The following is a 13,830-nucleotide window of genomic DNA, read 5'->3' on the forward strand; positions in this document are numbered from 1 at the left end:
AGCATTCCCTGTAAAGGACCACCCCAACCAGCACTATCACCAATGTCATCACGTGACACCTGGAGGATGGTCACATCCACACCTGTATGTCCTTTATGCCCTTTACCCTCCCAAGCTCTCCTCTTTTATACCGGTTGCATTGTGAGTGTCGTTGTTGTGAGGCTCTGTTGAGGTGATTCTGACTCATCGTGACCCAGGTACTGCAGAATCCAACACTGCCCGGTCCTGCATCGCCCTCACAATTCTTACGTTTGAGACCATTGTCACCACTGTGTCAATCCATCTCATCATGGCCTTGCTTGTTTTCACTGCTCCTCTACTTTACCCAGCATGCTGTTCTGTCCCTGGGCCTGGCCTCTCCTGCTAACACGTCCAAAGGATGCGAGACAAAGTCTTGCCTTGCTTGCTTCTCTGGAGCTTTCTGGCTGTTCCTCTTCCAAGACAGATCTCTTCTTCTTTTTTTTAAATCATTTTATTGGGGGCTCGCACAATCCATACGTGCATCCATTGTGTCAAGCACATTTGTACATCTGCTGCCATCATCATTCTCAAAACATTTTCTTTCTACTTGAGTCCTTGGTATCAGCTCATTTTCCTCCTCCCTCCCTCCTTCCCTCCCTCCCTCCCTCCAGAACCCTTGAAAATTTATAAATTATTACTATTTTGTCATATCTTACACTGTCTGAAGTCTCCCTTCCACTTTTCTGTTGTCTGTCCCCCAGGGAGGGGGTTATATGTAGATCATTGTGATCAGTTCCTCCTTTCTGCCCCACTTTCCCCTTCCCCTCCTGGTATCGCTACTCTCATTATTGGTCCTGAAGGGATCATCTGTCCTGGATTCCCTGTGTTTCCAGTTCTTATCTGTACCAGTGTACATCCTTTGGTCTAGCCACATTTGTAAGGTAGAATTGAGATTATGGTAGTCGCGGGTGGGTGGGTGGATGGGACTGGCTGTTCTTTTGCAGTTCATAGTACTGTCAATCTTCTTCGACGGCACCATCTTTCAGCTGCATCACTTCATCTTCAGTCATCCTTATTCAATGTCCTATTTCCACATGCATATGAGACCGTCAAAAATACCACGGCTTGGGTCCAGGCCCTTCGTCCTCAAAGGAACATCCTTGCTCTTCAACATGTGAAAGAGGTCTTGTGCAGGAGTCTGACTCCGTGCAATGATCTTGACGGCTGCTTCCATGATCACTGACTGCAAATCCAAGCAAGAGGTAATCCTTGACAACTGCAATCTGTTCTCCATTTACGTGATGTGACGTACTGGTTCAGTTGTGAGGATTTGGGTCTTCTTTCCATTGGCTTGTAGTCCACAGTGCAGGCTATAATTGTTGTCAGCAGTGCTTCGATTCTCCTCACTTATAGCAAGCAAGGTTGTGTCATCTGCATATCACAGATTGTTAATAAACATTCCTCCAATCCCGCTCCTGAATTCTTCTCCATATAACCCAGATTCTCTGATGAGTTGTATTGTGAATATGGTTGTAATGGCATTCTTTTAGGAGCAGAGCACTTTTGTGTGTGTCATTGCTTAGCTCCAATCCGCACACCACCCAGGAAATGTTCAGAAGACTGTTGGTTAAGCTAAAGGAAATATAAATGTGCAGTTTTTGATCTGCCTTGATGGAGCGGACAGTAACCCACTCATTTTTGAATATAAATTCTCTCCTGCCAAATAGAAGCAGATCATCCAGCCTCTTAGCTTGTCCACATAGGTTAGCAAACCGAACTAAAGCCCGCTGCCACGGAGCTGATTCTTAGAACGACCCTGTAGGACCAAGCAGAACTGGTTTCAGAGGCTGTAGATCTTCATGGGAGCAAACAGCCTCATGTTTCTTTCACAGAATGACTGCTAAGTTCAAACTGCTGACCTCGGGTTACCAGCTCCATGCACAGCCCACTGCACCACTTGGGTCTCATTTTAGGAGAGTGGTTCCACTTGGTCCCCAAATCCCTTCTCTCCTATATCCATGCTGGACTTGTGTTTATATAGCTCACACCTGCCGAAACCTCAGACATTTAAAATGGCCCAGTTGTGCAGATAAAAGAAATTCCTGAGCGCGGCATGGTTAACAAACTTAGCTACTAACCGAAAGGCTGGAGAATCTAAGAACCTCAGGAGAAGAGGTTGGCATTCTACTTTCAAAACAATCAGGCCTGGTGAAAACCCTTTGGGACCTAATTCTAGACTCACCCATAAGAGGCCACAGGGAGAGCCAACTCGACAGAAACAGGTTAATCCATCTAATACGGACAGTTCTTGTTAAAAAAAAACGAAGCTGACTGCTACCCCAGTCTGAAGTCTTCATTTCAGACCAGCTGCCGCTGTGGTTCTGATAAGGCTACTTCTCTGGAGCCACTGTCCCGAAGGGAAAGAAGGAGAAAGAGCCCCTTTTCTCTAAACTCACGACGAAAGGAAGAAAGCCCAGGAAGTCCGAGACTTGGGGATTCTCCAGAGTCACGCCCAGGGTTGGGAGCTAAGGTCCTTCGAGTGCCTTGAATTGAAGCCCTGAACTTGGGTCATGAGCAATCCTACGGAGAGCTTGGCAGTTCAGATCGGAACAGGAATGAGAGCAAAGACTTGGGAATTCCAGTCTTGTCTCTTCCAACACACGTGCGTGGGCAGCACACGTGCAACTGTCCACACCTACCGTGGGGCCAAAAGTTCTAACGAAATCGTCGGACTAATGCTGATAGGTGCAAGTGTCAGGAGGATGGAAGGGTGTTATTTCCCATTGTGTACAAAGATGTAACGTGCCGTCTTTTTGTGCTGTTGTTTTTTTCATTTTAAATATCAATATATTTTACTAGTCATGTAGACTGTGCAGGTACTGGTCTCAAATACACAGAAGACTTTTCATGGGAAGTGGAATTATGCAAACTTGAAATTGCTGATCCAGAAGAAAGTTGTACAGTCTTGCTGCCTAAAACTGCAACTCCAAGAAGTTGGCAGGAGTTGCAGATTGGAAAGCTGGCTGGCTCAGAGAACGCAAACTGCGTTCATGTACCAGCATGCAGCGGCGTTAGAGTAACGGAGATGAGCTGACCCGCACCCCCATTGACGGAGGCCTCCTTTAGCGACCTCAGTGCTCTTGTTGGTGCTGTAACCCCCAGGGCAGCAGTCACAGATCATAAAACACTCCTCCCCACAAACCACCCTGACTACTGGTTTACCATCTGTCAATCTCGGGGCAAGCCTGCTCAAAAGAGGGGCGGCTGTGGAAATGGAAGAAAGCACTGATGCAGGGGTCAAACTCAATTCAAACGCGAGCCATCCGGAGCAGCAGGCAAGTCTCACGTAGACCACGTCACATTTACCAATTTTGTTAAACTTATATTTTGAAGTGAGGACTCAAGAATATGGATCGGATAATTAAAACACTATATAATTGTTTTATTTAAACATTAATTTTATTTAATATGTTGATAAAACTAAAATTATTCTTTTTTACCTGAAACTTGCCAGCCCTTTCCTCCTACTAGATTTCACTTACCTCTTATGTTGTGACTGGGAAATATAACAAAGTAACTAATAAAAAAACACCAAATGTTGGGCAGCTGACAAACATGATGCTCAACTGTAATGGCTTCCCTCTAAAATGTTAACCAGCGCTGCCGCTAGGTATGCTTCATAACAGCACAGCCCAGAGTGCTCCTTCTAAACCTTTCCGCGATTGGGATCTGTTTTCATGACGTGACACTGAGTGGCAGACATACAGCTTCCAAACATTGCCGGAACTGAGTCAGCGCGTTTATGCACGTCCACAGACCCCCAGGAAAGGCACAGGACCACCTGTGTACTCGTCTTCGGTAGTTAAAGGGTCAACGAGGGAATTGTGTGTACAGTATTGCCTCCATCTCCCCTAAGCGCTATTTTCTTCATAGCAATTTCTTCTAGTTTCATTTTATTTCAGAGCATCGCAGGCCACAAAAAAAATTACCTTGGGGGCCACATGTGGGCCCCGGGCTGCCAGTTTGACACCCTGCCCTACAGCAAAAAACACTCAGCACTAGGATCCCCTGCCTAACACGCCTTCCTCTGTGAAAGTGAGTCTTAAATCAGGAGATGCGTTCAGGAAAGCATCCCTCACACAACATTCAGCTTCTACTACTTTGAATAGGGCTAACCCAAACTCCTGTGACTGAAGACAGCATATATAATTGGTAGCCCCTTGGGGTTCCCCAGTTGGACTTCACATTTAGTAGTTCACCAAGGAAATAAAATTCTCTGGCAAACCACCCAGAAGTCAGATAAGCTTTGTGAATCTACATCACATGAAATGATACTATGCTTATTGTCACCCCAGGCTCTCCAAGGGTTTGAGTTTGTGGCTAAGTAGCATTCACCTGGGGTCTTTCCAGGGCTCACCTCCGCGCCAGGCCGTTCAAACAGGAGGCACATCGAACCAGCTGCCATCAAGCCAATAGGACGTGTGCGAGCAGAACTGCTCCAGGGGATTGTTAAGGCTTCCCCAGGCCTCTCGCTCTTTTTCCCTCTCTCCCTTTCTCTCGTCACCTTGGTTAGGGTCAGTTTTAAGCCACTGAGGAACTTTTTGTACCCCACCCATCCCAGGATGGGCCATTAGAGGGTTGACGACCTCTAAGAAAGAGGTTCAGGTTCATGAGTTACATAGACAGCTGGGGTGCGATGCAGCCACAGCCAATGAGCTGCTGACTCTGGGAAGGCCTGGGGCGTCCAAGCCTGCACTGAGCATGGGCTTACGGTGCCTGCGAAGCCGGGAACCAGCAGTTTACAAACCTGCCATTTGGCATATAGAAAAGGTACCAAAGTAATGATTCTGAGGGAAATAAGAGCTTTCTTCGATGCTTCCCTGCATTCTCTGACTTAGGGGCGTCTCACAGTGATGACCGGGCCCCCCCGTCAACCACTCACTGCCATCTAACAAAGTCAACCAGAAACCCCAACAATTCGTTTTCAAACGTGTCTTCCTTTCCAAGCTGGCAGTCTTTACACGGGACCAGTTCTCGCATCAATGTGGTCATGAGAAACTCTGGCCAGCTTGCCAACTCCAGGGAAAACAAAATCATCATCTCATTTGACTGAGAAGTAGTATGAGGCCAACGGCTCACCAGAAAAAAGTCCAGATCAAATTTTCAGTATCATTACTACAAGTTGGTCTGCCAATTGCAGCGTTAGTAGTTCGAAATCACCAGCTGCTCTGTGGGAGAAAGACAAGGCCTTCTACTCCCATAAAGGGCTAGGCTTGGAAACCCACAGGGACAGCTCTACCCTGGCCTGTAGGGCCGCTCTGAGTCGGAATCAACTCAAGGACAGAGCTGGAGTGAGATTACAGTCTTGATGACCTGCAGATGAGTTTGAGGTGCTAAGACTGGAGAGAGAGTTTTGTTTCTTCGCTTCTTCTAAGATATAGGTTTGCTGAGTGGTCTATCCTGCCACTTGTCAATTCCAAATAGAGGCGACTTCTGTGCCCTCGCGCCACCACGGTGCTGTGTGCGCGTGCATACAAACCAAAGCTATATATTTCCACTCGGAGTTGGCACACTTTGGATCCCCTCCAGACACCCGTCTGGATATGATACTCAGCTGCAGAGTACTAAAAACGGCACTTCCCTCAAAGGAGAGTCTTTAAAGATCCCTTTAGTAGCTATTCAGGGACTGGAATTCAATTTCCATTCTCCACCCTTTGGCCAGCCGTAGATTCAAAATGTTCACATAAAACATTCTGAGTATGTATTGCATGGCACATTTGATATTTCTCCTGTGATAGAAATGTGCTATAGTTACCCCAAACTATATTTTCACTTGTAAAGCACACAAGAGCAAGAATGCACCTCAACAACAGAGCGCTGATGTTGATTTTATTTTGTAAGTAGCTCTGACATAAGCTTCACACAGACCCACTTACTACACAGAGTTTGTGAAATCTACTTAAAATCAATACTCTCTATTTGAGGTTATTCTATCTAAAAGCATGACTTCTCAAATTCTTTATTACAAGTAGTTCTTGCACATAAATGTTAACATCACAATAGCAAAAAAATGTAAACTTCTTTTGCAAGCTACATAAATACGAAAATATCTGCCTTGAAGTTATTCTTATTCTAAAAATTAGAATATACTCTAAATGTTTTACATAAAAACTTTGGTCAGTGGGCTATGTATGAAGTATTCTTATTAATTTTTTTTAAAAAAAACCTTACTGACTTGCTTTTCATGCCACCTACTTTGGGACTTTGAAGGAGAAACATTCAAAACACAACCCAGATCAAGTTCAGGCCATGAGAAAACCAGCATTACAGACATGTCAACAGCTGTGGGAAGAATATGAGCTGTGAACATGATTCCCTATACTGAGTCTGACAGGCCTTCAATAGTTAGAGGTAACGGAAAGTAAAAACTCGCGTCTGGCACATAGTTGCTCCTCTGTAAAAGGGTTCGGTTCGCCCACCTTCAAGGGACCTTTGACTCTAATGTGCAAAAGTGCCTGCTTTCCAAAGAATCACGCGTTCTCTTTTAAGGCACAGCAGGCGTTTCAACAGCCACAGTCTAGAACTGGAAAGTGAGTTCATTAATGCCTCAGCTGCGGAGCTCAAGAGGAGAGGTTCTACTCCAGCCACATGTGCCTTGGAAGAAAGGTCTGATGATCCAATTCCAAAGAGTCCGCCATTGAAATCTCTATGGAGCACAATTCTACTTTGCCACATATGGGGTCACCATGAGTTGGCATCAACTGTGTGGCTTTTGTTTTGTCCTTGATGCCTTTAAATTTAAAAAAATCTAATTGTATAAATACACATCTGCATATATACAGAGGGCCATGCTTTAAGGCCTTTCTAATTTCAAAGAAGGCTTTCTGACCACTAATGCTTTTGCTAGTTTTAAGTGTTTGCTGCTCAGAACATCCTTTCCTTTATGAATCTGGTGGCCTTTGATGCCCTTACTCATCTGGTAGTCTTGGGTGCCGATCCGGCATCAAACGAACTGTAGTTTCTTGGAGGGAAAACTATCGCTGAAGCATTGTTACAATTTTCAAACGCATGCAGAGAAAACAGCATAAGCTTCCCAAGCAGCTACACAAAGTGGCTCAAGTAACATTATTATTGAACTTGGGCCCAAGCCCTTGACTAGCATCCTTGGCTTTGAGCCACAGCCAATGGCGACCAGAGCACGGGGGCGGATGCTCGTGCATACAGGAACAAGCAGACTCCCACCCGCTTTCTCTGCATTGTTGCATTACGTCCTCTCTATTGCCCGTGTTTTCAACTGTTTTTTTTTTTTAATCTAGCCATGATTGGTTCAAACCTCAAATAACACTGCACACGGGCTTTGTGGGGCACAAGTAGTCATTCTTACAGCTCGTCCCCCGGCGGCGGCCTGGGGGGCCAAGGGGTGTCCACGCCTAGGAAGCGTCCTTCTTGCAGACGGTGCCTTGGCTGAGACTATCTTCCATGTACTGGCTGCCCGTGTCGCTCCTGCTGAGGGCCCCCGACGGGATGCGGGAGGAGCGGCTCTCGGGGTTGGCGCTATTCTCCTGAGAGAAGCAGCAGATCATCTTCTTCATGGTGTTGTACATGTCCTCGTCCTTGTACGAGTAGATGATGGGGTTCATGACCGAGTTGAGCAGTGCCAGGAGCAGGAACCAGCGCTTCACGTGCTGCACGCTGCACTGCCTGCAGTTCAGGCCGTCAAGCAGCAGGACCACCAGGCCCGGTGTCCAGCACACGACAAACGCCCCTGGAGGCAGAGAGAGAGAAAAACAACAGGTGCTGAGCCCCAGGCATCAGTTTTTAGGGACTGCTCCATCCCCATCTCCTCTGTGCCCCCACTGCCACCCCCTCCAGCCACTGACGTCAAGAGATGCAAGAGCATTTGTTCTGACAACTGCAGCGCAAATTTCATCTGTGAGCCGGCGACCTGGGTGTGTTAGAGGCACGCAGCTGCCGGGAGGCGCCTCCTGGGCGAACATGGAAAGGCCATGTTTTATTTTACTTTCTTATCTCAAAACTAACCCCCACCTCCAAAAAAAAAAAAAACACAACCCAAAACACAAAATACTGACTGCCATCAACTTGATTCCAACTCACAGAGACCCTGTAGGGAGGGTAAGGACGCTGCCTTTGCGGGTTTCCAAGACTGGAGCGCTTTCCGGGGCTAGAAAGCCTCCTCTTTCGCTCCCAGAGCGTCTGGTGGTTTCTGAATTGCTGACCTTGGAGCTAGAGCTCCGCATGTCATAAGAACTGGCCTTCGACCCCTGCTTCCTAAGCATTAGGAGGTTCTGCGTGATGCAAACTGTGAACATGTTCGGCGGCTACCTGATGGGTTAGTGGACGGAGTTCACCCAGAGGTGCCTGGAAAGAAAGGACTGGCAGTGTATTTTCTAACGGGCGTTAGCAGAAAGTTTAAAAACCCTGATAGAGAGTGAAGCTCCAACGGGGTGCATTTCCCTTACCACTCACACCACTCGTACCCTTGCTCTCCATGCTAATCCCAAGAGGGGGTAACTAGGTTGTCAACAGAGAACCAAACAAGGCTGACTTCAAACGCTGTGGCTTCTGACTTTGATGTGAAGAATCCTTTCTGTGTGAGACGGCATAATTCCAAGAACCCCGGTGGAAGGGTTTCACGGTCCTTGTGTTGATGAGAACCGAAACCAAGCCCAACCCATGGCCACTGAGTTGATTCTGACTCAGAGTGAACCTATACACTAGGGTTTCTGAGACTATCAGACTTTACAAGAACAGACAACCTCATCTTTCTGTCCAGGAGCAGATGGTGGGTTTGAACTGCAGACCTTGTGGTTAGTAGTCCACTGCTAACCCAACAGCATCAGCAGAGCTGCTCATGTTTATAAGAAGAACAGAATAGAATATGGACTCCGGCTTTTGTTAAATACACATTCCAAAGTTTAATAAAGTATACAAGCAGTGGAAGGGGAAATGTGAAAAAACAAAAAAGATCAATACAAAAGAAAGCAAAGAAAGAGGCAGAAAAAGCAGGAAATTTGAAGAACAAAGTAAGATGCAATTAATTCAACTATATTAATAATCAAAATCAATGCGGCTTGTGGTCTACTGTGAACACTGGTTAATCGGATGTTTAATGTTATGTCCATAAGTTGTAAAATCATAAGAAAAAGCAAGAACATTATTAATGCAAAATTTATGATAATGGTTATCTTTAGAGGGAACAGAGGGCCACTCAATTGGGAGACTTTTAAAATGGGTAATTTTCTATTTCTTCATTCAAGTGGCAAATACACATACTAATTTTATCTTTCTGTTTTCTTTGCACACTACATATCTTATAAAATTTTGTTTGACTTCTAAGCAAGTAAAGCAGTCTTGCTACTAAAGTTTCAGTTCATACGTGGGCAGGTTTATTACAAACAAAATGTGCTTAAACAAGCCTCCGTGATCTGTGCACGACTGCAGACCAGCTTTCTCGGCGATACATTTATCTTAGTCTGATTAAGGTGCCTTCCACAAGGAGGACCAGTCAAAGCAGTTGCTTTCAAGACCTTCTACTGAGCCAATTAAATTCATGACAGAGAGGCAGTTTGGAAAGGTTTGGCAACTCTTTGAGATTCCCAAGGGGCAATTTTGATAAATTTTTCCCCCTCAAAGGACACAGGACAATCACAGGAGCTTACTAGGAAGAAGTTTTAAGAAAATTAAAACCAGCATTGGTGAGGAAAAGGCCAGAAAAGTTGAATTGAGGAATTTTTAAATCTTTTTTTATGACAATGCACCTGCCCATTCTTCTAAGGTCACGAGGGTTGCTCTAGAGAATTTTGTTGAAAAACATTACCCCATCCACCCTACAACCCGATCTTCCCTCTTCAGACTTCCTTTTCCCTCCAAATTCAAAGACCATTGAAAAGGAACACATGCAGAGCCCTTGAAGGATTCAAAATCGCCATGCTGGCACTGCGTCAACCTCGGAGCCCCGCAGTCTCCTGGGGAAGCCTTAGAGAGCCCGCAACAGTGCCTCCTGAAGTACATAGAACCAGAGGGGGGAGCTGTAGAGAAACAATAACTTTCTGTTTTGGTATTTTTGTTTAATAAAAGTTCTGATGAATTTCCACTAATATATTTTTACTTACCCTCATATATAACACATAAATACATTTTAAGAAGGTGAAAGTTCCTTCCCGACATGATTGCTGAAGACAAAGCGGGTGCATAAGCAAATGTGGTGAAGAAAGCTGATGGTGTCTGGCTATCAAAAGATATAGCATCAGGGGTCTTAAAGGCTTAAAGATAAACAAGCAGCCATCTAGCTCAGAAACAACAAAGCCACATGGAAGAAGCACACCAGCCTGTGTGATCAGGTATCAGGCACTGAAGAACAAGTAATCATAACATTGTGAATGAGGGGGAGTGTGGAATGGTGACTCAAAGCCCATCTGTAGGCAACTGGACATCCCCTTACAGAAGGGTCTCGGGGAGGATATGAGCCAGTCAGGGTGCAGTGTAGCAATGATGAAACATACAACTTTCCTCTAGTTCTTTAATGCTTTCTCCCGCCCCCACTATCATAATCCCAATTCTACTTTACAAATCTAGCTAGACCAGAGGATGTATACTGGTACAGATAAGAACTAGAAACACAGGGAATCCAGGACAGACAAACCCCTCAGGACCAATAATGAGAGTAGAAATACCAGGAGGGGAAGGGGAAGGTGGAGTAGAAAGGGGAAACAGATCACAAGGATCTACATATAAACAGAACAGTGGGTGCAAAGAGACTTCAGACAGTGTAAGACTTGACAAAATAACAATAATTTATAAATTATTAAGGGTTCTTGCGGGCGGAAGATTGAGCGGGAGGGGAAAAATGAGAAGCTGATACCAAGGGCTCAAGTACAAAGCAAATGCTTCGAGAATGATGATGGCAACAAACGTACAAATGTGCTCGACACAGTGGATGGATGTATGGATTGGGATAAGAGTTGTACGAGTCCCCAATAAAATGATTTTTAAAAAGGTGAAAGTTAATGTTTCCCTAGAAACTCTTCTATTTTTTCAATGACCCCCCTCCCCTGTAATCATAAAAACTTCTTTTTTAGCATGAAACTCTGGTTTACATTAGTGAAGGCGCTCGAGTCTCATAGCAGGTTACACACTGGGCTGCAAACATGAAGGCTGGAAACCACCAGCCGCTCTACAGGATAAGTGTGAGGCGTTCAACTGCTGTGAAAGTTACAGGCTTGGAACTCCACAGGGGCAGGTCTACTCTGTCCTATAAGGTTGCTATGAGTTGGAATCAACTCAATGGCAGTGAGTTTGGGTTTTTAATATACATATATATCGGGTCTGAGAGTGGTTTTAGAGAAACAAAATTGTAAGGATGAGTGTTATAAGCTGGTTCTCAAGTCTAATTAGTTTTTCAGGCATAGATCACTCACCTCCAATAATAAAGAGGTCACTGCTAACCCATGGCATGAGTTATCAATAGTAATACCGAACGTGTCACCACCAACAGATGAAATATTGATGGAAAATGAGGCTCTAGCTCAGGTGATCATATATTTGACACTTCTCTGCAATTTCATCAGGGTGAGAAATATGGATTCTTGCTGGTTGGCCCTACATACATGGATGACGTAGTAAAGGAAGGAGAGGAGCGCAGGGCTTCAGTCAAGACTCTAGTACTACATAAAAAGCCTCAAAGTTTCCACCTGTGCCTTAAAATGGAAGCCCTATTCCTCGTGGTAACAGGGCTGATATTGCTGCAAACCAAATCCCCAGTCTTATCGCTGTAGTATAATGTCAATGGCATTCCTAACCTTGAATAGTGCTGGCTGATGTTAAAGTGAGGCCATTGAACGAAAAGAAATGGGCTCCTGAAGCCTGGGAAGGGAGCATGTGGGGAAACAATCTGGAAGAGAGGAAGCCTGGACCCTTAATTCCATTGAATCCCTCCTTCCAGCAGCAGCACCCTCCCCTGTGAAGAGATGCCTCCACCTTTGCCTGCTAATTCATCATCTGTAAAACCATTAGGCTCCCAAGGACATTGAAGATCAACTCAACTGTGCCTGTGAATGCGGCTGCTGGGGCATTGTCTGGAACATCACCCAAGGCCGACATCTTCCAAGGTTCCCCGGAAACACCCTCTCCACTCATTACTATTTCTAGATCTCTGACTAGATTGCAGCCTCAGCAAGCCTCAAAAGGCAAAGTCCAAAGGATGACCTACCTGGATGAGGTACACTGCACTCCAAAAGAACTGAGTTTTCTAATATGTACACACAGAAACCTGGAGAACAGATGTGGGAATGGCTCTTAAGGGCATGGGAAAAGGCTTAAGGAACGTCGCTCCAGGCAATGATAACATTTCCCATAAATGAGATCTGGGAAACACGGCTGTACCACGACTCCTCCGGCCCACCAAGTTCTCTCAAACACATCACAGAATGGATGCACAGTTTACATAGCAGGGCATGCTTAGGAGTGCTTTCTCTATATAAGGCCAAATAAAATAAAATAAATTAAAAGAGGGGGGAAATGTTAGGGATGGTTTTGGGCTCTCATAACCTGTAATATTGGAGGATTCGTGGAGAATGTGTGAAATCTTAGAAACACACAGTAGGCAGCCATTGTCATTCTCAAAATGATGGATCCTAGGAGATATATATCAGCCAATAGCCTGGCAAACAGAAACCTGGAGAACAGGTGTAGGAATGGCTATCAGGAATGTGGGACAGTGGTTTGTGGAACATGGCTCCAGGTGGTGATTACACTTTCCAGCAATGAAACTTGGGAAACACAGATGTTCTGCCAGGCCAGCAGTCCAAACCCATCAAGAAGATGAGTCTATCTGCTCCCATGGCAATGGCTTTGGCTTTTGTATGATGAATTCCAGGTTTGATTCCTAGCCCGGGTACTTCAGCTGCCCAACGACCACCCATCTGTCAGTACAGACTAGTGGACTGCCTTGATGAACAGGCTTCTGCAGAGCAGAAACGGCACTAGGATGAAGTAGAAAGAAAGGCTTGGCATTCTACTTCTGAAAACCAATCAACACAAACCCTAGGGATCACATCAGTCGAAAGAACCACAACTGATTGTCCAGAGGGTGCAGGGCTGGGCACCATTTCTTTCTGTTGTGAGTTAGCACCGATCGACTGAGCAGCAGCTAAGAACAACCATGAGCTTCAATGGCCAGTGCCATTCACCAAGTTCTGCCTTCTTCCCTGACACAGTTATAGACCGGGATAGCTAAAGACAGAGGAGGTTGAATTCTCTAAGCTAGCACTTCTCAAAGCTGCCTAGCCCTCCAAATGAACACGGGAGCTTGTTCACACCGATTCTCCAGTTCCACATCAGGCCCCACCATCTCTGAAGTGGGCTGTGGAAATCTGCATGGTTAAAGAGTCCCCCAGAGGACTCATGCTGCACCGCCAGTTTCCTAAGCCATTGCTCTAGGATGATCCCAAACGCTTACATCAAGCAGCCTCACAGACTCCACAGAGTTAGCAAAAAGGTGTGGGAAAAGAGGGGGGAGGAGGATTATTTAAAATCGGAAATGGGCACCGACAGAGATCACACTTGCATTTATTTGCAAAATGGTTTGAGTACATCTTGTGCATAAACAAATGCACACACCCTAGCTGCCGAACTAGTCCACAGACGAGGCATATAGAGAGAGAGCTTCTGTGGACCTTTGTATGCTCTGGGGCTCAATCCTGCCAGGAAGGTTTTCCCACTTCCTAACCTCAGGCCTCCTTTTCTTACTAAGTTTAGCTCATGTTCTGCTTCCTCCACTGGAATGCTTCCATCTCTCCCACCCAAAGACCATTCTCTCTTCTCAACTCCACCTAGCTTACTGCCTCCAGC

General features: G+C 45.5%; 1 protein-coding gene across 1 annotated transcript in view; it reads right to left on the reverse strand.

Annotated features, from left to right (window-relative positions):
• Window positions 1-7,260: 7,260 nt before the first annotated feature.
• The window catches only part of LPAR3 (lysophosphatidic acid receptor 3), a 63,885-nt gene continuing 57,315 nt past the window's right edge, over window positions 7,261-13,830 (reverse strand). The window contains exon 2 of the mRNA XM_075540169.1: window positions 7,261-7,726. Within this exon, the coding sequence (XP_075396284.1) occupies window positions 7,392-7,726 (335 nt within the window). The 3' untranslated portion in view covers window positions 7,261-7,391. The remainder of the gene's footprint in view (window positions 7,727-13,830) is intronic.

Source organism: Tenrec ecaudatus, chromosome 1 (genome assembly GCF_050624435.1).
Source record: "Tenrec ecaudatus isolate mTenEca1 chromosome 1, mTenEca1.hap1, whole genome shotgun sequence".
In the NCBI taxonomy this organism is placed as follows: Eukaryota; Metazoa; Chordata; class Mammalia; order Afrosoricida; family Tenrecidae; genus Tenrec; species Tenrec ecaudatus.